Source organism: Daphnia pulicaria, chromosome 10, assembly GCF_021234035.1.
Source record: "Daphnia pulicaria isolate SC F1-1A chromosome 10, SC_F0-13Bv2, whole genome shotgun sequence".
In the NCBI taxonomy this organism is placed as follows: Eukaryota; Metazoa; Arthropoda; class Branchiopoda; order Diplostraca; family Daphniidae; genus Daphnia; species Daphnia pulicaria.
Window position 1 is genome coordinate 777438 of NC_060922.1, and position 24709 is coordinate 802146.

General features: G+C 40.2%; 4 protein-coding genes and 1 non-coding gene across 8 annotated transcripts; 1 reads left to right on the forward strand and 4 right to left on the reverse strand.

The window, feature by feature from the left end:
- Window positions 1-3073: 3073 nt before the first annotated feature.
- Window positions 3074-5040, reverse strand: LOC124314388 (carbohydrate sulfotransferase 5-like). The gene is made up of 2 exons (XM_046779510.1): window positions 4826-5040; window positions 3074-4755 (listed from the first exon to the last, which is right to left on the reverse strand). Exons 1-2 carry the CDS (start codon window positions 4938-4940, stop codon window positions 3710-3712), a joined length of 1161 nt encoding a protein of 386 aa, XP_046635466.1. The 5' UTR covers window positions 4941-5040; the 3' UTR covers window positions 3074-3709.
- Window positions 5041-5737: 697 nt separating this feature from the next.
- Window positions 5738-5810, reverse strand: Trnar-ccg. Its single transcript has one exon. It is a non-coding gene; the product is annotated as a tRNA-Arg (tRNA).
- Window positions 5811-9018: 3208 nt separating this feature from the next.
- Window positions 9019-19679, forward strand: LOC124314382 (protein argonaute-2-like). 3 transcript variants are annotated; one of them, XM_046779499.1, is made up of 17 exons: window positions 9019-9333; window positions 9694-10433; window positions 10698-10777; window positions 10861-11194; window positions 11274-11388; window positions 11469-11680; window positions 11769-12042; window positions 12110-12316; window positions 12392-12593; window positions 12702-12908; window positions 12985-13122; window positions 13201-13369; window positions 13445-13751; window positions 13844-13978; window positions 14053-14154; window positions 14227-14411; window positions 14493-14867. In XM_046779499.1, exons 3-17 carry the CDS (start codon window positions 10735-10737, stop codon window positions 14581-14583), a joined length of 2721 nt encoding a protein of 906 aa, XP_046635455.1. In that variant the 5' UTR covers window positions 9019-9333; window positions 9694-10433; window positions 10698-10734; the 3' UTR covers window positions 14584-14867. The 3 variants fall into 3 exon arrangements, with proteins under 3 accessions (XP_046635455.1, XP_046635457.1, XP_046635456.1); XM_046779501.1 differs by having other exon boundaries at window positions 9019-9123; window positions 9212-9333; window positions 9694-10777; XM_046779500.1 differs by lacking the exon at window positions 14493-14867 and adding an exon at window positions 19328-19679 and having other exon boundaries at window positions 9694-10777.
- On the reverse strand, window positions 15240-17653 carry LOC124314383. The gene is made up of 4 exons (XM_046779502.1): window positions 17460-17653; window positions 15987-17382; window positions 15672-15891; window positions 15240-15555 (listed from the first exon to the last, which is right to left on the reverse strand). The coding sequence occupies exons 2-4, from the start codon at window positions 17371-17373 to the stop codon at window positions 15369-15371; spliced, it is 1794 nt and encodes a 597-aa protein (XP_046635458.1). The 5' UTR covers window positions 17374-17382; window positions 17460-17653; the 3' UTR covers window positions 15240-15368.
- A 434-nt stretch (window positions 19680-20113) lies between the features above and the next one.
- Window positions 20114-22585, reverse strand: LOC124314384. Of its 2 annotated transcripts, none has more exons than XM_046779505.1 (4): window positions 22299-22585; window positions 20823-22224; window positions 20511-20727; window positions 20114-20394 (listed from the first exon to the last, which is right to left on the reverse strand). In XM_046779505.1, the coding sequence occupies exons 2-4, from the start codon at window positions 22204-22206 to the stop codon at window positions 20205-20207; spliced, it is 1791 nt and encodes a 596-aa protein (XP_046635461.1). In that variant the 5' UTR covers window positions 22207-22224; window positions 22299-22585; the 3' UTR covers window positions 20114-20204. The 2 variants fall into 2 exon arrangements, with proteins under 2 accessions (XP_046635461.1, XP_046635460.1); XM_046779504.1 differs by having other exon boundaries at window positions 20823-22215; window positions 22299-22584.
- Window positions 22586-24709: the final 2124 nt, after the last annotated feature.

The following is a 24709-nucleotide window of genomic DNA, read 5'->3' on the forward strand; positions in this document are numbered from 1 at the left end:
AAATATTGAAAAAAAGCTGAAAAATTGAGTTTTTTCTAGTTTTTCCATAAAATTTTCTCGTTCTGTAAAAAAAAAGCAGTAAAGAATTTTTTGAATTCGTAAAAGAAAACAGTGTTGTCGCAATTGATTTTTTATTTAAAAATTTTGTAACCAATCGAGTGCTGACCAACGTTATTATAGCTATAATGACGAATCAACAATAGGCCTATATACCATTCATTCAACATAGGCCTACTTCTGATCTCTACCTTAATATATTAATAAAACATTTTATTTTGTTTATTTATTAACTTTAATGTTTGCTTTCTCATCATGTATTTTAGGCGATTTTAGGCTACAGAAAAATGTGGTCGTTGTTCGTTGAAACATTGAATTACAATATTATATAGCCCATCAGATGCACAATACAAATGTTTAACTGTTACTGTTCCCAACGCGCATCATGTGAGCGCATGCGCGTCAAATCGTTCGAGTCTATAGGCTAATCAACCTGATCGATATAGCATATGAAAGAGATATACGCAATATAATTAGTTGGGAGGAGTAAGTAGTTTTAGGGCCTCATAAACTTTGAACAATTTTCATTACATGATGTGATGTTAGTTAGACTATCAAGTAATGTGATGATGAAAAAAATAACTACTTCTAGTCGGTTTCGGAGGCCGACGCCTTATCCATTAGGCCACAGAAGCATCACAAGTTATAACTAGACTGCGAAAAGTCTATCGCCACCGACGTCGCTCTATATATTTGGACCGACGAAATCGCACAAAAGAAGTGCATTTCCATTATAAAAGAATTTTTTGGTTAAATTGCGTCAGCTAATTAGTGGCACCACTTAATTGAAAGGATATTAAGTTCTCCTCCTATATATCAGTCTAAGTAAAGTTGTCGTCTTTTCAATGTGTCTGTCAATCTTCATTCCTTTCTGCTGATTTATATAACTCCTTGACTAGGCAGGTAGCAATTTCAGTTCTGGAATCTGACTGCGATATTATATGTCTTGATTCTAAACTCACCAACCGATCTCATATGCGTCTTGTTGCTATGAAGGACGCGTGTTTATCATAAAGATAAACCCATATATTCCCGGTAGGCCTATTATAGGCCTATTCTCGGCACACTCCGAAGGTGCATGTGTCCTTCAGTCGTAGGATTAGCCCCTGAGGATAATCAAGCCCGATCACCGTTCACTCGGTAGTACCATACCATATAGACGGTCCAATTGTTTGACGGAACAGTCATCGCAAGTGCCGCAAAGATCCCCGCCGGATTTATTTACGGCCATCAGGCGAATTGAATTTCACGCTCGATTTTCAGCTACTGTTATTCAAGCATTTTATTTGAATAAGAAGTCATCTTCTATACACTGCTGCGCACACGGCCGATAAATAAACTGAAGAACTTGTTGCAACACGTCCGGGTTATTAATGCCTTTTATGAATGTCGACCTGCTGATCCGACACCTTCTCTGCCGTTTCATAGGCAAACGGCGGCATGATAAAATTCTTCTTCATATTTAATATTGATTATCAAATAAAGCCACCGACGTCTAAATAAATAGGATCACAATGTTTAATCGCGATCGCTTAATGTCATGTTATGACACAAAAAAATCTTCAAGTAAAGTTGAGTTTAATTGTTATTAAGGCTTTTTCATGCTTTTTACTAATTTGGAGAACCACGGAAAGTATATTCCAATCCCCTGGTGTATAGTCAACTTTAACCAACCCAAACGGACGTTTTGGGGTTGGCTTGGATCGGGTGAAAATATACAGGACAACGGGAAAATATTTACTGCACATTGAAACGTTCGACATTTTTTATTCATATTTTTGAAGATATGGCTTTGCAACACATGCAACTACGTCACCACAATCATCCGATATAGAAGCGAATAAACAATTTAGAACCACCACCTGCCCCCCAACCCCCCCCCCCCCCCAACATTAGAAATAATTCAGTGCGTATTTGAACCGTCAGTAGCAGCAGGTTTTCACAATCTGCCATGGCCATCCCCCCCCCCTCTAAAAAAAAGCAACAAAAAAAACCCTGACATACTTTTCCCTCTTTCGAATATGCACAGCACAGCACTCGCACACACATGGTGAATCGAAACTGTCGACGTGTACCGTTTAGCGTTTACCCCAAGCGCTTTTGAAATATACTACAAAACGATCGTGATCATTTCTTTGCTGAACGATATATTGTCGGCTGTCAAGCCAAATGATGACGATTCCGGCGCTGCGAGACAGAGCGCGAATGAGCGCTGAGCTAAATATGACATCCGTTGATAGCACTCGGATTTGGAAAACACTTTATTATGTTGACATGTTCTCACACTTGATATGAAAACTCCAGCAGGTTGCTGATAATATAGAGAACAGCACGGAATGGTTAATGATGACAAACTGAAATGCGCGTGACACCTGAAACACTGTCAACACGTCACACTATGGTTACTACAGAACGAAAGAATATTTCAAAGAAAAGAGAAAAAATCGACCCGGAAATAGTATAGCAAACATTTTTTATCAACAACCCATCAACCCATAAGGCCAGGTGTTGCCGCTGTTGCATTCGATCGCCCTGCTATCTAGTAACTAGTCTACCAATTTTAAAACTCTTATTCCACTGAAAATGACACGCACTTGTGAAATGGAACAGAATATAATAGGGTGTCGACTATCGAGCTGTCGAAATCGATAAGAGCGAAGCGAAACAGTGTTAACCCATAATAGAGAACGCTCAGCCTCTTTGACGATTGGAAAGAAAGGTTGTTGTTGTTGCATTCGAATTCGGCGGCCATCAGTTATTGGGGGAGGGGAAAGGAGGAGGGAAGGATCAAAAACCAAACTTGCTAACGAGAATGGGAATTCCGAACAAAAAGAAAACGGGTGGGTAAGTAAAAAGGATCAAAATTGCCATTCCAAACAGTCGCCGCCCAGCATGGAAAGCTAAGGCGGACAGACCACGCTGTGTTCCAGAACAATTCGATTCTCTCCTGCTACTTGGAAGTGTGTCATTTTACCGAAAACTTTATTCGTATTTGTTTTTTTATTTAATTATTAGATTTGCTTTTTTATTTGTTTATTTCTTCGTAAATTGCGAATCGTGATATTTTGGTACAATTCAGAAATCAGAATCAAATCAATCAATTCAGAAATGTAGCCGCCACCCTGTTGACGATCGAGCAGCTGGGCCTGTCGGAGAAATCGGCCATTGTTGTAGTGGGCCTGGCCTTCGCCGCGGCCGGCGTCTACAGTGGCGTCATCTTTGCCATTTTGGGCCCGTTGTCACGCAGGTAAAAAGTTCTAAAAAGTAACAAAATTAATTCAACTCATTACCGAAATTATGACAGACTGGGCGAGCGAATTCTTCTCATTATTGGCATCTTCCTGCTGGCCATCGGTCCGGTTTTGCTCTTTCCCTACGGCGGTCCACCTCCGCCCATCAAGTATTTGAACAGCAGCCACAGCATCACGTCTACAATAGGAGCCGATAACGACACTCTGGTCCAGCAGCTGACGCTGGACTACAATTACGGGTGGCTGTCGTTGACGTCGATGGGTCCCCACGATATTTCCGGTCATTATTTCTTCGATTTAATTGTAAGTGAATAGTTGTCTGATTCAATTTGTTTTCTGTGTAGGAGGTTTTCCGATCGATGTCCAGCCCTGGTGCGGATACACGTCTGCTATCAAACCCTTTAAACGGAGTAGTCGAGCATTTTCATAACGGAGCTGCAGACGTTGGTGATGGCGGACACCTCTGTGCTGGACAACTTCGATCGCCACTCGTTAGCCACAGATTTTGATTGACGGCTCGTGGAAAATGGGTCGTTTTTGCGCCGGACCGCAAGTTTGTTGATCGAAACCGACGGGCTCGATCCAGTGTGCGTGCTGAGAAACACTTTGACGGGCACTGTGACGGCCAGCCCGAGAAAGCGGAACAGATTTTCCGTCTCGGTCTCGACGTTGGAGGTCAAATCCTCAAATTTCAACAGGTAAAATCGATCCGGAAACTGAGTTTTCATCCGGTTGGTCAATTCCACATCTTCCTGGACATCGGCGCACAGACGGTGGACATTCCCGCAAGCAGGATCGGGCCGGCACCACGTCAAATTGGCCCTCGACGCCATTACACCGCGAGGATCGCGCGCCAAGTAAATAATTTTCCATTGCTGCGGATGCTGGACGTCTTCCATCATGGCCAAGAGTTCTTTGACTCGCAGCCGGACTACTTTGATCAGCTGGACCGGAAAGTATGTGCACAATCGCCCGACAAATTCGGGTTGGTGGCACAGGGCAGGATCGTGACCGCAGGCTTCCCAAACGCGTCGATTACGCCTCATGAAATCCTGTCCGCCTTCCGTCAAGCCGCTGACGTGCCGGAGGTAGTCGGACGGGAATCGGCACTGGAAGACGGAGCGGATGAGATCCGCTTTTGATCCGCGATGTCGGTCGAAGAAATGAAGCGGCTCGTACGAATAAAAAACACCCGGGACACTTTGAATCAACTCGCCAAGGAAAGACGATCCCGTCCGCCACGTCGAGACGATCAGAATCCGCTTCATCGCCGGAAGAGTTTCGTTATCATCCCCCGCAACTTTGAAGTCGACGAACGGATTTGAAAGTGGCGGAATTCTGCGTTCCGCCATGGCCTGTTCGATGCGAAGGGCTCGAACGCCTTGGGTTATTCCGTAAATAAACGATTCTTCTTGGGTTCCATTTTCTTTGATAAGATTATTCAGCCCTTTATAATCAAAAAATTGATTGAAATTTCAAATTGAATACTAAATTAGGCTATACGTATATTTTTCAACCTGCTGGAATTGAATGGGCGGCGTTCCGGGACGACGTTCTCCCAACAGCGACGATTAGCGTCAGCACAAACAAAACTCCACAGATAGCGACGGCGTATTTAGTCGCCGATTTCATCCTCTTTTAAAAATTTGGCTCAAAATACATCGGCATCCATCAGCCTTAGCAGCCGAGAGACGGTTAGTTTTGACGTTCATCGGCTCAGAACACTCGAAACTGACTGCGCATTGTTGGGCCGAGCTGTGTGCTGTGACCCTTGCGCATTTCTTATTCGTGCTGAAGTAGGTCATCGACGTAGAGAGACGAGCCTAGCTTGTGATGGAAATGTCCTTAATCGCTTCCTTTTCTTATATTATTCCCACACCACCATCACGACCGCTGCTCCTCTCTCTCTTTCCCGAACTGTTACATGGTACGAAGCGTGAGCAATCTCGGCGACTTTCTCCTTCCCAACTCTGCGGGAGGACCCTTTTCCTCAGCGGTGCACAGACGTAACTTACGATCCGGTGGTTGAGACGAGCGGAGCCACAAGTGGGTCACACAGCGCATCCCATCTATACGCATCACAAAGACGAGATTTATATCATTGATGGTGGAACGGATGTAGAGGTTTCTTATACAGGTAAGTCGTGATTGAATACTTTCACATTCAAAAGTAATAAAAAAAAACAGCCAACGACACTCGATTGATGTGTATAACTTTTATATGACATGTTGTATAGCTATATTGAGGTCCGATCTTATAGCGCATGCGCGTCGCAATTGGTTCGAGTCTAATCAGCTGTTTGGAATGATTGATAACAATGAAAGCAATACGCTGGTTAAAGGCTCAATTATTTGTGATTTCGAAGGGCCCATCGACTGTCGTTACCCGTTTATTATTATAGAATTTTATATCCATGAAAAAAGTTATCTACTTCTGGCGGGACTTGAACCCGCAGTCTCCGGCTTCGGAGGCCGACGCCTTATCCATTAGGCCACAGAAGCATCATAATATCAACAGACTGCGAAAAGTCTATCGCCACCAAGGACCCCAAGGCACCTGTAGGCCTATACCGATTCGATTTAATTTACTTTGAGACGTGCAACCTTAGCGCAATGGTTAGAGCACACTGTATCCCACCAAATTGTCCCGTGTTCGATTCTCTGTCCCTACAAATTGTATAATGCTCCTCATTAACTGTCTGCTCAATACTACTAATAAATGTAACTGCTAATAAATCTAATTACTAAAACTACTCACGCAACTACTAATGTCTACTTGTCAATTTACTTCTAAACTCACCTCCCCGATCTGTTAGGCGTCCTGTTGCTATAAAGGACGTCTATCTATAAAGATCGTTACCCATATAACCCTGGTATTCTTGACTGGCTGGCACACGCTCTGAAGTTGTGTCCTTAAGTTCGTACGATTAGCCCCTGAGGGTCATCGACGGTTGCCGTTCACTCGGTAGCACTAGATGGCACAATTACGGCCCAGTATGCAGCGCAATGAAGTAAGAGCGTGGCCCCTGGTCATCAGAGACCACTCCCAGAACCTTCCCTTTTGGCAATTTAATAAAATTATTTAATCTGCTGGTTTTCTTGGAAAATTCATCCTCCTTATCTCTGGGTTTTTCCGAGTTTTCTTCCGGGTTTCCCCATCGGATATCTCGACAAAATTCGTGAACCCGCCGGATCCCGTAGCAGAGCTTTGATAGTTTGGCATTTCTCATAAATTGAGCTGTCCATTAATGGCAACGATTCAGTTTTCTTCGTGATTTTCCAGTAAGAACTATTCCATCGCCCTTGTGTCTGTCCACTATACATCACGTTATTTGCTGGAGAATGTGTTTCACGCGCCTGGCGGTATACAATCTAATTTTCCAACTGTGTTTTATTATTTCGGTGGCAATTTGGCATGTTGATTCAAGGAGACGTCCGACATTTCTGATTCCAGATTTGGGGATTTTTGGCCTTTTCACTGTCGGGCCTGACCGTTGTGGAAAACCTGACAACAATAGTAACAAGGGGCCCAACTCTTGGTAACAAATCATTTTCCAATGACTCTCGCTTAGGGCCTATTTCATATTTTTTAATAGAGTTATTATTAAACCGTTTTGAACGCTGTCGATTAAAGGTATAACGGAATAACGAAATTAAACATGCTGTATTTTCCTGTAATATTGATTTAGGTGTTAACATAAGGTGTCGAGATCATAACCGAAAATAATTTTGAATTTGAATTGTGGACAGATGACTGCATTTGGACGGGCACGGCCCCGTTTTGTGAAGGAGGATGCGACATGGTGGGCTATGTCGCTCGCGAAACCAGCTCATCGGGCGACGGTGCCACATGCTGGACCGGAATCAAAGTCCTCTGCTGTCCAGCCTCTTAGTCATGACAGGATAACGCAATTGTCTGGCATCCCATCCCACTTATGTGTATCTACACGCTCTCTCTCTCTATACATGTTATGCTGTATCATCTGTATATGCATAATAAGTTAATAACTGGCAATTCAAATTTGAGAAATCGTCTGGATGAAATTTTATTCGTTTGGATTACATAACTTGACTGTCTAAAATTGGAAATTAAATATGACGCAAATCGTGAAGTTGTCAGACCGCTTTGAAAATTTCACCTTGATCAGTTGTTTTAAAAATATATACTATGCTGAACAACTTCCTCAAACATCGGCATGGCGTGACATTGGCATTGCGCAACTGAAGGAAAAACCTTGGGCCCCTTGGCCCCCCCGCGTGAATGATCGGCCGAAAAAGACGGAAACTGCTCTCGTTTCTAAAATAGCCCGAGAGGACATTACTATAACACAGGTTGGCCTTTCTATATAAATTGCGCTGCCCATTTCTGACAATGATTCAGTTCTCTTCGTGATTTGGCTGAGAGTAAACTTCATCCTCCATACTCCTTCACTGTGTAATGTATTTCAAGCGCTTAGCGGTAAGACACTAAGACTAAAAGATTGCGTGACAATTAATGATTTAATATTTTGTTGACGACTAAATTTTGAATTTCAGATTTCCCTTGTCTTTCTGTTGTCACTGTCTGCTCTGATTGCAGCGGAAGACAAGTCAAAAATAAGAACCGTCATTGGTAAATTGATTTTGCAATGCTGTTATACTTTGTTGTTTGACTATGGGAATGACGTAAATAATAAAATTGATTTTCCGTTTTGCAGATGAAATAACGGAAGACTGGGGTAACGGACGTACTTCAAGTGAGTATCACAGCCATCAGAATGCGGTTATTAGAAATTATTTAAAAATAATTGATGGATGATCACAGGTGACGGCTGCATTTGGAGAGGCACGTCTCCGTTTTGTAACGGAGGGTGCGACGTGCTGGGTCACGTCGTTCGCGAAACCAGCTCATCGGGCGACGGCGAAAAATGCTGGACTGGAATCAAAGTCCTCTGCTGTCCGGCAGCCTCTTAGTTATATGAAAGGAAAAATACTCAGTGGCATTCTATACTTCGAATAAAAAAGAATGCTCATTCCAACTACTGTGTACCTATAGACTCGTGTATAACTATTTCTCTCATTTTGAAATGTTTCTTTTTTCATTAAACTATTATTCTTTGGCCCGTCAAATAAATTCCAGGATCAATCAATCCCAAATCGTCGTATCAGTTTTTTCCATTAGGGACAACTTACACAAAACGAAACGTTTTGGCGAGCTCAACAAAAGAAAATTTTTTTTTTTTAAAGTAGTCCAACTGACAGGACGGGACAAGCAGAATGATTAATACTGACATCCGCAACAATCAAATAGAAATAAAGTTGATTGAAACATTTTGATCGACCTACTGATGGCCAACTTATTATTGTTGCCGTCACATCCGATCGCCCTATACTATTATTATCTGTCATCCTATTTTAGAAACTCTTTCAACGAAAATAACACGCACTTGTGAAATGGAGCAGAATGGTGTCGAGTTGACGAAATCGATAAGATGGAATCAGTGTTAACCCATAAAGATTCCGCTCAGCCTCTTTGGTGATTGCTAGAAAGAAAGTTATTGTTGCTGCATTCGAATTTGGCGGCCATCATTTTAAGGGGGAGGTGGGAGAAGGAGGGAAGGATCGAAAACCAAAACGTGCTAACGAGAATAAGATGATGGGAATTCAGAAACAAAAAAAGAAAGAAAGAAAGGCGGGTAAGTAAAAAGGATCAAAATTGCCATGACAGACAGTCGCCCATGGAAAGTTAAAGCAGACAGACGACACTGTGTTCCAGAACAATTTTCGATTGTCTCCATCAATTTTGGAGTGTGTCATTTTACCGAGCACTTCATTCGTATTTGTTTTTTAAATTAGATTTTCTTTTTTATTTATTTATTCCTCCGTCAATTGCGAATCGTGATTTGTGGTACATTTCCAAAAAGGAGATTGAACGTTTTCAAGTGAAGTGAAAAATGGTGGGCGGTCGCAGTGGCAGTTATTCGTTCGAAGAGAAAAATCTCAACAGTCCAGCAGAAGACAAGTCGATCGACGATGATATTCCAAAGTAAGTTTTCTTTTTACATTTTCTTTTGTTGAAGATGAATACGTACTTGTCACGTTTATTGGCCAATACCTTGCTGCCACGTACAGTTTGCACAGTTACGTATTTACAACCAGACCGAGGGAGAAGGGTTGGAAAGACGCCACAGGTAAAATTTTCCGCCCACTAAAATTGCTGTCGGAGCTGTCTGGGAGAAGAAGTTATTGAATATCTAGGAATGAAAATTCCTTTTTTAATTGAGAACCTTTTTGCGCTAACTATCAGTTGTTTTTCGCAAGATCGTCTGCTCGTATGTATTAATTAGCAGGCAACTATCAAAAACTTAAAGGCTACAGAAAATAATCCTGATGATTCTTCTTGTAGGAAAAGTGATCTCCGGGGTGAAACAGAAATGATGGGTTCTGGAGTCGACGAAGTGGACTACGCCAAGCAAGTGGAACCGGAAATAGAACGCAAACGGCGCTATTTCAGCCTGGTCATCATCACCTTCACCGCATTCGCCTTTAATTTATCCTTCTAGTTTTTTTCTTTATCCTCCTATTTTCTAATTTTTATTAGTCGATGATGGCGCTACCGTCAGCCTGGCGAGATAGCGCTTGTTAAACAAATGGATACCCCGTCAGCCAACGGATGATGATCCACCGCCTCTCAGCCGGAGTAAAAATGGAAAAGTGCTCCCTCATGCTTGAATTTCCCCCGAATTTAAAGTTTCGACTGCGGATTTTCCCAATTGTCGAGGGCCAGTTCACGGTCACGCTGGTGGTAACAGCCTGTCATCATGATAGTCTGTGAAGGTATTTGACGTCGGTGCTGTTAGAACGCGAGGGTGGCTGCTGTTGTGAACGACACGATTAGATGCATAACATGGTGTCGAGCTCAAGTTACTACGAGTAGTTCAGATTTCTATCATATGAAACCATTAGCACCTACTAGACGTGCGTCGTTCAAATGCCAATGACCAACAGCCACGTCAACAATTATTCACGACGACACTATTATGTATACATAAGCCGTCGTCTTTGCCAGTTCATTTCACAGATATTTTCTGATCTTCACACAGTTTAGTATAGACTCGCTGAAAACTCTTCATCTTGAATTTTAAGGTATAAAGATAAATTGAATTTATTATTAAACCAAATATGTTATTTCTCGTAAGTTTTCTGTTTTGTTAATTCTGATATCTGTAATTTGCCCTTTAAATTTTTGTAAAACAAATATTGATGGAATTGTTCAAAATTTGAATTTTTCATTGTTGTATTAACGTAATTTGTCCATCATGGCTATAATTAATTGGCAAATTAATTGCTTCAAATCCACAAGCATTGTTGATAACTAACATTGCAATAAAATAAACTGTTATTTGATAGGTTTTATAAAACAAATATTCACCTCACAAGCTGAAAAATGGGCAGAAAAAGAGGAAAGCAGACAATCGGAAAAGAACAAGGTAAAAATCTAAATATTGACTTGATTTAAAAATTGATTTCATTTTTTCTGAGTATTAGCCTATATGTTTTATTTACAAAATAGGTGGACAAGAAGGTGCTGAAGCACAAGCAGCCATGGAAATGGAGTCTCAACTTCCGCAAAGAATGACCCAGAGACCTGCTGGTGCGCCCCAGCAACCACGTCCTTATTCTGCTCCTCATGGACAACAGCCTCGTTCCATCACTCCCCAAACCCAACGCCTAGGAGCTCAGGGCGCAGCACTTCGCCCCCCTCCGCGCAGTGCTGCAGGTGGCGTAGGAACTTTAGGTCGGCCGATCAAGCTTTCTGCCAATCATTTTGCCGTCGATATGAAGAAAACGATTCTTTATCATTACGACGTTGAAGTCAAACCTCTTCCCCCGAAAACGCTTCTCAAGTATTGTTTTTTTGTGTGATGGTTTTCTTTGACTTAGAGAGAATGCTATAACATTTGTCATCACCATTATCAATAACAGAAAAGTCATCGGGCAGTTTCTAGGGAGCGACTCACGTTTCAAAGACATTTTTCCGGTTTTTGATTTGAAAAAGAACATCTACACAGCTCGTCGGATTCCGGGCTTGGATTCAAAGGTAGGCTACTTAATAGGTATAATACGAATCACTTGTATAATTGTATTTTACTAAACAAATAAATCTCTAATATGTACAAGGTTGAAATCAAGTTGGAATTTCAAGAGTTGGATTGTGATGGAACTCCCAGGTTGAACGAATTCACCATCAGCTTGCAACCCACTGGCAAATTGGAAATTGATTTGAGGGCCCTGGCCAGTTACTGTCAAGGTGGTTCCGGTTCGTCCGTTAACATACCCCTTCGTCCTATTCAAGCCTTGGATATCGCATTAAAATATGGCGCCGCTCAACGGTATATAGAATGACTTATTCAATTTTTATAGATTAGACAAATTCACTTCTCACAAATCATTTTCAAAATTGATGTGTTTGCTCAACAGTTGTACACAGGTGATGCTCGGAAGTTGCTTGCTTTCGAAGCCTGTTGCTGGAAGGAGCGAAGAACTCGGAGGAGGAGTGGAGGTCTGGTTTGGACATTTCCAGTCCTTGCGTCTGGGTTGGAAACCGTTTCTTAATGTGGACGCCACCCAACGTGCCTTTATGAAATCCGGCCTAGTTCACGAAATAATGGCAAACATGTTCAGAGCTAGACCTGGTGATAGGTTGAAAGAGCGCGACTACAAGGATTTTCACAAGACAATTGCCACCTTGAAGGTAATTTAGGTACCATCTAGACTATTATAAATCATATCACAATTTATGAGTGTAATATTTATTCCAGGTTTCCTACAACCGTGGGAAATACAAAGCCACGGTTGGATGTAATGGTATTAAAGGAGCGGCCAACACGGAGAAATTTGAATGCGATGGCAAGACGGTCACGGTCCAGGAATACTTTGAAAAGAAACTCAACATGAAGTTGAAGTATCCCGACCTTCCCTGTGTCTGGGTAGGAAGTCGAGAAAAGAATAACTTGGTCCCAATGGAGGTATACAATAAATGCACGTTTCTGTCAATTGTATTATTATTATTATTATTTACAAAAATCTTGTCTTTGAAATAGTTGTGCTCGATCGCCGAAGGTCAAGAGTATCGTCGCAAGTTGACTGACTTTCAAAAGTCTGCCATGATCAAAGTTGCTGCCACAGCCGCTGATGTTCGCAAGCAAAAAATTCTCGATTCCGTTCATGGAATGCAATTTGCTCAGGATCAATATGCTCAACATTTTGGCATTTCGGTCGATACACAGATGGCCAAAATTCAAGGTATTACATGTGTTTTTAAAATTGAAGGATTTAAAAATGGCGGTGCGTTATAAATTTCAAAAACCCAAATAATATTTTGATTTTATAAACATGTTAATATCTATTTAGGGCGAGTACTGCCTACGCCTAAGCTTGTTTACGGTGACAGAGAGTCGTCGTCAATTGTTCCTAGAGACGGAGTTTGGAATATGAGAAAAATGAAATTTATCGAAGCCAAGTCGATGAATTCATTTGGTTTAATCGACATCACTAAATGCGGCGATGGGGCTATTGACTTGTTCATTAGCGCATTGACAAAAACTGGTCGAGAAATGGGTATATGAAATTTTTGTCCGTTGCGCCACAAATATTTGACACAATTTTGCTATTGCCTTTTCAATTATTGCATCAGGCATGTCAATGGGGCAGCTACTTTTCAACAAGCCTTGTGGGATTGATAGCTTGGAAAGCACTATGAAAACAGCTAAGCAGAAGTTTCCACAGCTTCAAATCATTTTTGTCATCATCAACCGCCATCAAGGCGCTTACGGTAAGAAAACCTTCAGGTTTAATAATTACATATTGAGCCCGTTAATAACATATATACATCTCCGTGCTTTTCGTATAGATATTGTGAAGCGTGTTGGGGATTTAGATCTGAAAATCACCACGCAATGCGTACAGCAAAAGAACGTGACGGGAAGAAACGGACCAGATCCGTCAATCATGGCCAACATTTGCTTGAAGCTCAACGCTAAACTAGGAGGAATCAACAATTTGATTTCACGCGATTTTCGGTTGGATATTTTCGCTTGTGTTTCAGCGGAAAAGGATGAGGGAATAATGAATCAAATTTCAATTTTATATAATAGCCCCAAGATGTTATTGAACGAACAAGTCATCATCATGGGAGCTGATGTGACGCATCCTGGTGCCGACCAGCAAGATTCTGGCAAACCTTCCATCGCAGCCGTCGTGGGAAGTGTTGATCCGCGCGCCTCGCAATACTGCTGCGAGATTCGAATTCAAAAATCAAAGCAGGAGTACATTGAAGACATGGAGACGATGGTGTACAATTTGCTGCGCAAATTCAACAGGGTGTCTGGAGCCACTTCAACTGGCAAGCCACAGCGGATCATTTTCTACCGTGATGGTGTGAGCGAAGGCCAATTCGCAAAAGTAGGCCTATTTCCGTTTGAAGTTCTATTGTTCTATATATTCACTGATTAGACTACCATGTTAACCAGCATACTTCGGTATTTTTCCTATAGGTTCTTGAATGGGAGCTAAGCGCCATTCGCAAGGCTTGCATCAAACTGGAATTTGGATACCAACCACCAGTGACTTTCATCGTAGTTCAGAAGCGCCACCATACTCGTCTTTTCCCGGATGATCAGAGCGATGAGGTATTGTTGTAAATGATCAACTTGATAATAATATAGTGTTGGTACACATTTGACGTTTCTTCCCTTTCAAATAGTGTGGCCGTGGAAAGAACGTCCCACCTGGAACCATTGTCGATAACACGATCGTGCATCCCGTCGAGCAAGATTTTTTCCTCGTTTCACACCAAGGAATTCAGGTAGGCCTACCTATATAAATGTTATCCGTTTTTTATTGTGTTTTTGTATCCAGTTTTTTGTTTAAATCATAGGGTACTAGTCGGCCGACCCATTATCACGTTCTCTGGGATGATAGCAAGTTTCTGGCAAACGACATTCAAATGTTGACATATTATTTGTGTTACGTATTTACCAGATGCACTCGCTCTGTGTCGTATCCAGCCCCGTGCTATTATTCGCATCTGGTTGCCTTCCGTGGACGCCAGTACTATGACAAGTAAGTATCAGCTATTCTGTAATATGATTCGTTTTTTTTTAGACTGAATGACAACTGAACTTTTTTTCTTTGAAATTCTAGTTTGACGGGGAATCGTCAAGCCATGTCTTCGGCTGATCTGCAGACTCATATCGATTCAACCCGTGATTTGAGATTCATGTTTTTCGTTTAGACTTTAACAATAAGTCGCTTATTATTTTTCTTTTCACCAGCTAATTTTCTTATTCACTATTGCTGGTTTTATCCATCTCATGAACTAATTTACATTCAAGATGTAGGTATAATTTGTTTGGAAAAGGATGACTAGTTTTCTTTTACGTGCTGATTACCATATGTTCATCCTTTGAAATTGTTGACCAATAAGACTTTTGTGATGGTTATCTAATCTCGTGGTCCAATTAAGAGAAAACATGTTCATATATTCTCTGCACTTCAATAAATATATAACCAAGCTTATTTATTTATTTATTTGTTCTTTTTATTTGTGTCAATTTTTTTCTGAACATTGAAACAGCTGTTGAAGGTTGAAAGAAAACTGTGTATTAATGATATTTCGTAGGCGAAGTCTGTAGTCTAATTCAAGGTAATTATATGTATAGACGTCAATAACGAGCGGCTGCGCCGGTGACGTTTGTCACTTGTGAAGTTTTATGTATCGGAATTATAAAAGTCACGCCATTTTTCTCCACAAATCCGTTAGGAACATGAGTCAAGTATTAACCAGTTTAGTGTTGCTTCAATGGCAACAGCAGAATTTGCTGATTGTCGTCAAATTTCATCAGGGATGACGTCAACAGCAACAATTATTTTATTGATAACTGCTGCTTGCCAAGAGTAAATATATATTTGTTTAAACCAATGAAAAATCCACAGCACACTACAGTATTCAATAACTGTCTAAAGAATATAAAGAAGATAAAGATTTAAAAAATATGAAGTAATAATAATAAAACTTTTTTAATCCAAACGGAAAAATGTAAAATTGTGGCTGTCTTTGTAATTGTAATCACACGGAGTATTGGGAGCGCGTCCACTGTAAAATGCGTCGATTTCCACGTGGGTTATGGTTTCCGTATTCTTCCAGGATAGAAACTTGTGAACGTCACATGTATTTGTCACATTTTCCGATGCCCGTGGCCACATGCTATTATTTTGAATAAGAATGCAAAGAATTATTAGTATTGAACAGCGAAATTAACGATCGATTACTGAAAATGATTTAATATACAGTGCAAAATTAAACGGAATTATTTTTCTCACACTGGTAAACTTTTGCCGCTTATTTTTCTATTTAGTCCGACTTTATCGCCACAAATTCCTGTGATGTAGACCTCTTCAACAAAGGAATAGACAGGCGTTGTTTGAATGGCTGCCAAAAGTGGTAGGATGGTACTTTTATGCATCAAATAGGCAGGCCCATCAAAGTAATTCGGATACGTATTCCACGGCCAATCGTCTAACGAAATATTATTTTCCCCACCTTTAATTAAAGTATAATTGATTACGTTTAAAATTTCAGGAAAAACAATTCGCTTTTTTCTGTGCTGTTAGCTTATAATATTAGGCAATGCATACTTCTCTTTGGCTTGGGCTGGTTTTGCTGGCCATCAATACTCTCATTCACCATCTGACTGTAAATGGCCAAAGTGCCATTATTGCCGAAATTTTTAAAGTCTCGAACAAAGTATGCTAGTTTGTGTACGTTGACATACATGTCATCTTCGACTTTAAATAGAAATTCGGTTTCGGAACAGCGATAATTAATCCAATTTAAAACCCCGGGCATCGTCATATGACTTGGAAATTCTGCTGGCATTTTCGAAATCTGAATGATATCTTCATATTTTTTGCTTTCTTCTATAACACTGTTTTTGGTTGGTTCATCTTTTGCTGGTCCCAAAACAAAAGCAAACTCAATCGTGATGCCCAGCACGTTTTTTTTATCGGCATGTTTTTTCCACGTATTTCGAATTGTGTTTCGCCTTTCTCGGTTTCCAGGTGCAGATACCACGGCAATAAAGACGCTACGGCTGCTGTCTGCTGATTGCTTATTACACGGTTGAATCTCGAGGTTGTAACTTATCGATGCGACATGGTTGAAAACTATGTCGTATTGGGGCACAAGTGGTTGTATATTCGGTTTTGGTATGATGCTCATACGGCCCATTTGGTAAAGGGTGTAACTTTGTACGCCTAATTCTCCCGAAAAAGGAGTATCAAAAGCTTTAGCGATGGAAGTATAGATGCGTTTAATTTCATTGTTAATGATTTCCTGATATATTTGGCCCAACTTTTTTTTGTCGTCTTGGGGTTTTGGGTTAGCTTCCGTTTTTTTCATTTCCTCGCAATCAGCATTTAGGACGGTTAAATCATATGCCAGTTTTTTGCACAATATCAAATTTTCATCTGATCTTTGACGTGATGTTTCACATTGCTTTATTCTGTCGGTTAAGTTGTTTATGTCTCTTTGCAGGACAAACTTCTCGTTTTCAGACACATTCAGCTGTTTCATGTTTTCCTTCGAAATAATCTGGGAAATTTCACATTGCGTTATTTGACTGGTTAAGCAGTTCAATTTATTTTCCAGGACAGACAGTTCCAAATTTTTGTTCTTTTCGAAATTTTTTAGTTCATTCTCGTTAATTGATTTGGTTTGTCGATGTCGTTCTTGTTCGAGGATCAGATCTGGCGAAGGCTCGTCTTGACACGGAATGAATCGATAGGAAATACATTGCGAATCGTTCGATTTGAATGAATACGGATCATCCATTTTTTCATATTCGAATATAACAGTCATGGCTGTCATATTCTTGGGGCATAGAACGTAGCGGTAAGTTATGCATTCCGTAGTGACATTCAAGACTGGGTTCAATGGGTGCCCAATTCCGGTCGTATTTTCACAGTTTATTGAGAATACGAGGAACAATGCCAGTTGAATCACAACATCAGTGATGAAACCCATCTTATTATTCTAATATCGAGATATTGAAAATATGAGTTCTAAACTACACAATTTTAAGTAATAAACTAATAATGTATGGCATTTACCTCTCTTATGTGCTGTAAATCAAGTTGTATTTAGTGGAATTAGTTTCCTTTTGAATGTAGTTACCTTTACAGCCAACTGCTTTCGCACAAATATTCTCGCGAGTCGCGACGAAGACCTGCCAACGTAATATGCTAACACGAGACTGATGCAATTCAATTTAAAGGAGCTATACGAAAACGCTATGCTGGTAAAATGAAACTTCCCTTCTAATATTTGATCCGTCGTCATCATACCAGCACGACATTTAACCTGACTCGAGAAACGTGGTGCGCAAATTAGGGTTGGCTCTGATTGATGTGTATCGGAGCCAATTTTTTTTTTTTTTTTTTTACTTTTCATGCGTCACTCGTATACATGTTCTAATTTCCAATAGTAAACCTGATAGCCTTGCATTCAAGGCAAAAAAAAAACATTCAATATTAAGCGAAGAAAATGTATCGTAACAACACTACTAAAGGACCTTGCTGTAATTCAAAAAGTATTTGATTTTACCGCTAGATGTCTCTGACATGCGTCTCAAAGCTTCAGGAATCAGGATACTATCAGGATCGCCTTGGATCCAAGCTGGAATCGTCAGTATGGGCAGATACGCCCAAGCGAAATGTTTTGACGTGTGCCAGGTAGCACGCATAGTTCTTTATTATAACGTGTTGCTCTGTAAAATTGGCTCAAAAAATTTGAAACCGTTTCGATTGGGAAAAGTAATAGCATGGGCTATGTGGGGGTCATGTGTATCAGAGAACTATAGAAATAATATAGTTGTGTTGCAAATTTGCAAGTGTGATAGTATCATGATTTCCACAGAATATCCATGCCATGCGATTCTTTCCAGAAATGGCAACTCCTCAAATAACAGCAGCAGATCACCTTCCTAAATATAATCTTGGTTTCTTTTTCAGATCACGTCGTATGCCTAATAGCAACAGAATTTGGCATTTTACCTCTTCTGAATTGCGCATGAACAAAAATAAAAAAATTAACGTCACGCCGATAAAATTTTCTGTGAGCGTTTCTATTTACGTCCGAGTTTACGTCTCGAATTTCTGGCGCAGAAATCTTTCTGCGCGTGATATTTTTGAAACATAATTTATAAGTCGAATAATCAACCAAGTCATAGTTGACAGCAGGCATTTAATAGCTTTTTAACTAATTATTCATTTTTCTCAATTAAATGAAAAAAAAAAAGATTTTCGTTGTTGTCAACATACGAGTGGATGAATTGATTGCGAAAAAAGAATTAAATTGAAGCGTTTCAAAAATAACCATCCTTATTAATTCCGTTTATAAATTCAATAAAGAAAAAAAGAATAGAAAAGAAATTCCTTAATTGGTAATTTGTACATCAGGCGATTGAAAAAGTATTTCGATGGCGGCGGTCAATTCAAAACATCCCATCAGATGAAGAAACCCCCCCCCCCCCCCCCCCACCCGAAAAAAAGAAACAAGACGCTGATCGATATGTTGGCACCGGGCGGCGACGACGACGGCAACCGGACGGCAGCCAAGCGAATCGCAGCCGATGATAAAAGAGCTTATCCGTTTTTATTGTGTTTTCATAGTTTTCTTATATCGATTTTTTTTTTTTTTTTTATTATATAGGGTTCTAGCCGGCCGACACATCATCACGTTCTCTGGAATGATAGCAAGTTTCTGGCAAACGACATTCAAATGCTGACATATTATTTGTGTTACGTATTTATACCCGATGCTTGCACTCGCTCTGTGTCGTATCCAGCCCCATGCTATATTATTCGTATGGTTGCCTTCCGTGGACGCCAGTACTATGAGTATGACAAGTAAGTCTATCAGCTATTCTGCAATACGATTCGTTTTTTTTTTAGACTTTCTTTTCTTTTTTAAATTCTAGCTTGACTGGGAATCGTCAAGCCATGTCTTCGGCTGATCTGCAGACTCATATCGATTCAACCCGTGATTTGAGATTCATGTTTTTCGTTTAGACTTTAACAATAAGTCGCTTATTATTTTTCTTTTCACCAGCTAATTTTCTTATTCACTATTGCTGGTTTTATCCATCTCATGAACTAATTTACATTCAATATGTAGGTATAATTTGTTTGGAAAAGGATGACTAGTTTTCTTTTACGTGCTGATTACCATATGTTCATCCTTTGAAATTATTGACCAATAAGACTTAAATTGTGATGGTTATCTAATCTCGTGGTCCAATTAAGAGAAAACATGTTCATATATTCTCTGCACTTCAATAAATATAACCAAGCTTATTTATTTATTTATTTATTCTTTTTATTTGTGTCAATTTTTTTCTGAACATTGAAACAGCTGTTGAAGGTTGAAAGAAAACTGTGTATTAATGATATTTCGTAGGCGAAGTCTGTAGTCTAATTCAAGGTAATTATATGTATAGACGTCAATAACGAGCGGCTGCGCCGGTGACGTTTGTCACTTGTGAAGTTTTATGTATCGGAATTATAAAAGTCACGCCATTTTTCTCCACAAATCCGTTAGGAACATGAGTCAAGTAATAACCAGTTTAGTGTTGCTTCAATGGCAACAGCAGAATTTGCTGATTGTCGTCAAATTTCAGGGATGACGTCAACAGCAACAATTATTTTATTGATAACTGCTGCTTGCCCAGAGTAAATATATATTTTTTTAAACCATCAATGAAAAATCCACAGCACACTACAGTATTCAATAACTGTCTAAAGAATATAAAGAAGATAAAGATTTAAAAAATATGAAGTAATAATAATAAAACTTTTTTAATCCAAACGGAAAAATGTAAAATTGTGGCTGTCTTTGTAATTGTAATCACACGGAGAATTGGGAGCGCGTCCACTGTAAAATGCGTCGATTTTCTCGTGGGATATGGACGAATCCGTATTCTTCCAGGATAGAAACTTGTGAACGTCACATGTATTTGTCACAGTTTCCGATGCCCGTGGCCACAAGCTATTATTTTGAATAAGAATGCAAAGAATTATTAGTATTGAACAGCGAAATTAACGATCGATTACTGAAAATGATTTAATATACAGTGCAAAATTAAACGGAATTATTTTTCTCACACTGGTAAACTTTTGCCGCTTATTCTTCTATTTAGTCCGACTTTATCGCCACAAATTCCGGTGATGTAGACGTCTTCAAAGGAATAGACAGGCGTTGTTTGAATGGCTGCCAATAGTGGGAAGATGGTACTTTTATGCATCAAATAGGCAGGCCCATCAAAGTAATACGGATACGTATTCCACGGCCAATCGTCTAACGAAACCATCTTTTCCCCACCTTTAATTAAAGTATAATTGATTACGTTTAAAATTTCAGGGAAAACAATTCGCTTTTTTCTGTGCTGTTAGCTTATAATATTAGGCAATGCATACTTCTCTTTGGCTTGGGCTTGATTTTCTGGCCATCAATATTCTCATCCACCATCTGACTGTAAATGGCCAAAGTGCCATTATTGCCGAATTTGTAAAAGTCTCGAACAAAGTATGCTAGTTTGTGTACGTTGACATACATGTCATCTTCGACTTTAAATAGAAATTCGGTTTGGGGACAGTGATAATAAATCCAATTTAAAACCCCGGGCATCGTCATATTACTTGGAAACTCTGCTGGCATATCCGAAATCTGAATGATATCTTCATTTATTGTGCTTTCCTCTTTAACACGGTTTTGGGTTTGATCATCATCAGTTGGTCCTAAAACAAAAGCAAACTCAATCGTGATGCCCAGCACCAGTTGGGCATGTCTTTTCCACGTCTGTCGAATAGTTTCTCGTCTTTCTCGGTTTCCAGGTGCAGATACCACGGCAATAAAGACACTACGGCTGCTGTCTGCGAGGCTCTCTGCTGATTGCTTACACGGTGGAATCGTGAGGTTGTAACTTATCGATGCGACATCGTTGAAAACTATGCCGTATTGGGCCACAAGTGGCACTATATGCAGTTTTGGTATGATCTTCATACGGCCCATTTGGTAAAGGGTGTAACTTTGTACGCCTAATTTTCCCGAAAAAGGAGTACTATTGAAATTTTTAGCGATGGACGAGTACATGAGTTTGGTTTTATCATCAATCAACTGTTTTTTCGCGACTTGGGCTTCTGTGACGATGTTCTCCGCTGCTTTCTTACCCTCAATCTCCATTCCGCATTCAGCAGATTTTAAGGTTAAATTATATGCCAGTTTTTTGCACAATATCAAATGTTCATCTGATCTTTGACGTGAGGTTTCAGATTGCTTTATTTTGTCGGTTAAGTTGTTTATGTCTCTTTGCAGGACAAACTTCTCGTTTTCAGTCACATTCAGCTGTTTCATGTTTTCCTTCGAAATAATCTGGGAAATTTCACATTGCGTTATTTGACTGGTTAAGCAGTTCAATTTATTTTCCAGGGCAGACAGTTCCAAATTTTTTTTCTCTTCGAAATTTTTTTGTTCTTTCCCGTTTATTGATTTGGTTTGTCGATGTCGTTCTTGTTCGAGGATCAGATCTGGCGAAGCCTCTCGACACGGAATGAATCGATAGAAAATACATTGCGAATCCTTCGATATGGATGAATACGGATCATCCATTTTTTCATATTCGAATATAACAGTCATGGCCGTCATATTCTTGGGGCATAGAACGTAGCGGTAAGTTATGCATTCCGTAGTGACATTCAAGACTGGGTCCAATGGGTGCCCAATTCCGGTCGTATTTTCACAGTTTATTGTGAATACGAGGAACAATGCCAGTTGAATCACAACATCAGTGATGAAACCCATCTTATTATTCTAATAGGCCTATCGAGATATTGAAAATATGAGTTCTAAACTACACAATTTTAAGTAATAAACTAATAATATATGGCATTTACCTCTCTTATGTGCTGTAAATCAAGTTGTATTTAGTGGAATTAGTTTCCTTTTGAATGTAGTTACCTTTACAGCCAACTGCTTTCGCACAAATATTCTCGCGAGTCGCGACGAACACCTGCCAACGTAATATGCTAACAAGAGACTGATGCAACGCAATTTAAAGGAGCTATACGAAAACGCTATGCTGGTAAAATGAAACTTCCCTTCTAATATTTGATCCGTCGTCATCAAACCAGCACGACATTTAACCTGACTCGAGAAACGTGGTGCGCAAATTAGGGTTGGCTCTGATTGATGTGAATCGGAGCCAATTTTTTTTTTTTTTTTACCTTTCATGCGTCACCCGTACATGTTCTAATTTCCAATAGTAAACCTGATAGCCTTGCATTCAAGGCAAAAAAAACATTCAATATTAAGCGAAGAAAATGTATCGTAACAACACTACTATAGGACCTTGCTGTAATTCAAAAAGTATTTGATTTTACCGCTAGATGTCTCTGACGTGCGTCTCAAAACACTTCAGGACCCTTCCAGGATCGCCTTGGATCCAAGCTGGAATTGTCAGTTTGGGCAGATGCGCCCAAGCGAAATTTTTTGACGTGTGCACCAGAGTGACGTCATTCATGAACTGGATCAGGAAACACACCTTGTCAAGACCTTATTAAACCATATCGGATCAGAACTCTATAGAAGGCCAGTAAAACGCATGTAGGGGGTGGTATAGCGGTGCGTGTAACCACGTAACACTATGGCTGAACGACTGTAGAGCTCTTTTCACTTTTGAATTTGTTAAATCATTCGCTATCATTGGCTTATTACTATTTTCGCACTCGCGTGAATGCAGCACTAGACTTTTGCTATTATCCAATCCCGCGTTATTTATACTTTGCTTACATCGAAGGTGACATCAAAGATCAAACCTCATTGGCTTCGTGAATTGATTCCCCGTATTTGGGTCCCAAACTATTTGGATTTGACCTTCTAAGCTGGTCGGCTTTCGATATGAGGAGGTTAAATAGCCTCACTTTGGCAGCCGGATGATTCTCTATTGAACTAATCAGCTTTAGAATGCTGATCATTTCGAATTGGACGCCACAGTCACATGATACTGTGAAAGCTCCTCGGACAAAAGGTCTTCCAGCGTTTCGTCTCTCTTTCTAAGCGTTAGAATGAGTGTTCCTTCCTATGTACGGCGGGCTTCAGATCGGGGTCCGATCCTATTAATCCAAAGATTTCTACATAAGTACATTAAGCATGTGGGGGATAGTCTTGAAGGGGAAGACCAGGGGGAATTCATACGAATTTTCGTTCTGATGGAAAAAAATTTCATTTGCGGTCCGTACCAATTCCGAATCTGCCGTTCGTTGATCCGATGGATCGCCTGCATCAGGATACATGTAAATAGCATCGTGTTCGTCGGGATCATCATCGCTGAAGTCATCGACAGAATATAACTGTCGTTTAGTAATAGGAGCGCCCTGAACGGCATCCAGTAATTTATCAGGTGAATCGCAAGTTTCAGTTTTTTCTAACGTCGCTAATCGTTCAAGAACCACCCGCGAGGAGGAGTTCTTATTTCATTCGTAGGGGAGTCAGAGTTCGGGATCGGGTTATTGGCCGGTTCAGGTTGCAGGGTATTTCTCCGCGGCTGGTGTTAAGGACACACAAATTGAAAGCCAACGACACTCGATTTAAGTCTAATTTTATGTTGTAGCTATAAAAAGGACCAATATTATACGTATTACAATTCGCTTTTTATAATGATTGGTAACAGTCAGAGTGAAAGCAATACAATGTTTAAAGATCCAATTACTTGTGCTTTCGGGTGACTCTTTTATTATCATTACTCATTGTTTAAGTTAATACGTACATGAAGTAGATGGCCAACTTCTCAAACAGGATTTGAACCCGCAGACTACTTTTGGTTTTGTAAGCCGACGCCTTATCCATTAGGCCACATCTATACGGTTGGGATGATAATATCGCGAAAAGTGTATCGCCACCAAGGACCTCAAGGCGTCTGTAGGCCTATACTGATTCGATTTAATTTACATCGAGACGTGCAACCTTAGCGCAATGGTTAGAGCACACTGTATCCCTTCAAATTGTCCCGTGTTCGATTCTCTGTCCCTCCAAATTGTATGATGCTCCCCATCAACTGTCTGCTCAATACTACTAATAAATCTAACTACTAACTCAACTACTAACTAGTAAAACTACTCACGCAACTACTCATCTCTACTTGTCAATTTACTTCTAAACTCACCTCCCGATCTGTTAGGCGTCCTGTTGCTATAAAGCACGTCTATCTATAAAGATCGTTACCTATATAACCCTGGTATTCTTGACTGGCTGGCACTCGCTCTGAAGTTGTGTCCTTAAGTTCGTACGATTAGCCCCTGAGTGTCAT

What these genes read in the sequence shown, in the direction of transcription:
- LOC124314388 (XM_046779510.1), bottom strand. Translation starts at nt 4,940, where the DNA reads ATGAAATCGGCGACTAAATACGCCGTCGCTATCTGTGGAGTTTTGTTT. An exon ending in CGCCCATTCAATTCCAGCAG is followed by an intron (nt 4,756 to 4,825) that starts GTTGAAAAATAT and finishes TTGATTATAAAG; the next exon opens with GGCTGAATAATCTTATCAAA.
- LOC124314382 (XM_046779500.1), top strand. Translation starts at nt 10,735, where the DNA reads ATGGGCAGAAAAAGAGGAAAGCAGACAATCGGAAAAGAACAAG. An exon ending in TTCCGGGCTTGGATTCAAAG is followed by an intron (nt 11,389 to 11,468) that starts GTAGGCTACTTA and finishes AATATGTACAAG; the next exon opens with GTTGAAATCAAGTTGGAATT. An exon ending in CCGCCATCAAGGCGCTTACG is followed by an intron (nt 13,123 to 13,200) that starts GTAAGAAAACCT and finishes CTTTTCGTATAG; the next exon opens with ATATTGTGAAGCGTGTTGGG.
- LOC124314383 (XM_046779502.1), bottom strand. Translation starts at nt 17,373, where the DNA reads ATGGGTTTCATCACTGATGTTGTGATTCAACTGGCATTGTTCCTCGTA. An exon ending in CCAGCCCAAGCCAAAGAGAA is followed by an intron (nt 15,892 to 15,986) that starts GTATGCATTGCC and finishes CTTTAATTAAAG; the next exon opens with GTGGGGAAAATAATATTTCG. An exon ending in AGCGGCAAAAGTTTACCAGT is followed by an intron (nt 15,556 to 15,671) that starts GTGAGAAAAATA and finishes TCAAAATAATAG; the next exon opens with CATGTGGCCACGGGCATCGG.
- LOC124314384 (XM_046779505.1), bottom strand. Translation starts at nt 22,206, where the DNA reads ATGGGTTTCATCACTGATGTTGTGATTCAACTGGCATTGTTCCTCGTA. An exon ending in CAAGCCCAAGCCAAAGAGAA is followed by an intron (nt 20,728 to 20,822) that starts GTATGCATTGCC and finishes CTTTAATTAAAG; the next exon opens with GTGGGGAAAAGATGGTTTCG. An exon ending in AGCGGCAAAAGTTTACCAGT is followed by an intron (nt 20,395 to 20,510) that starts GTGAGAAAAATA and finishes TCAAAATAATAG; the next exon opens with CTTGTGGCCACGGGCATCGG.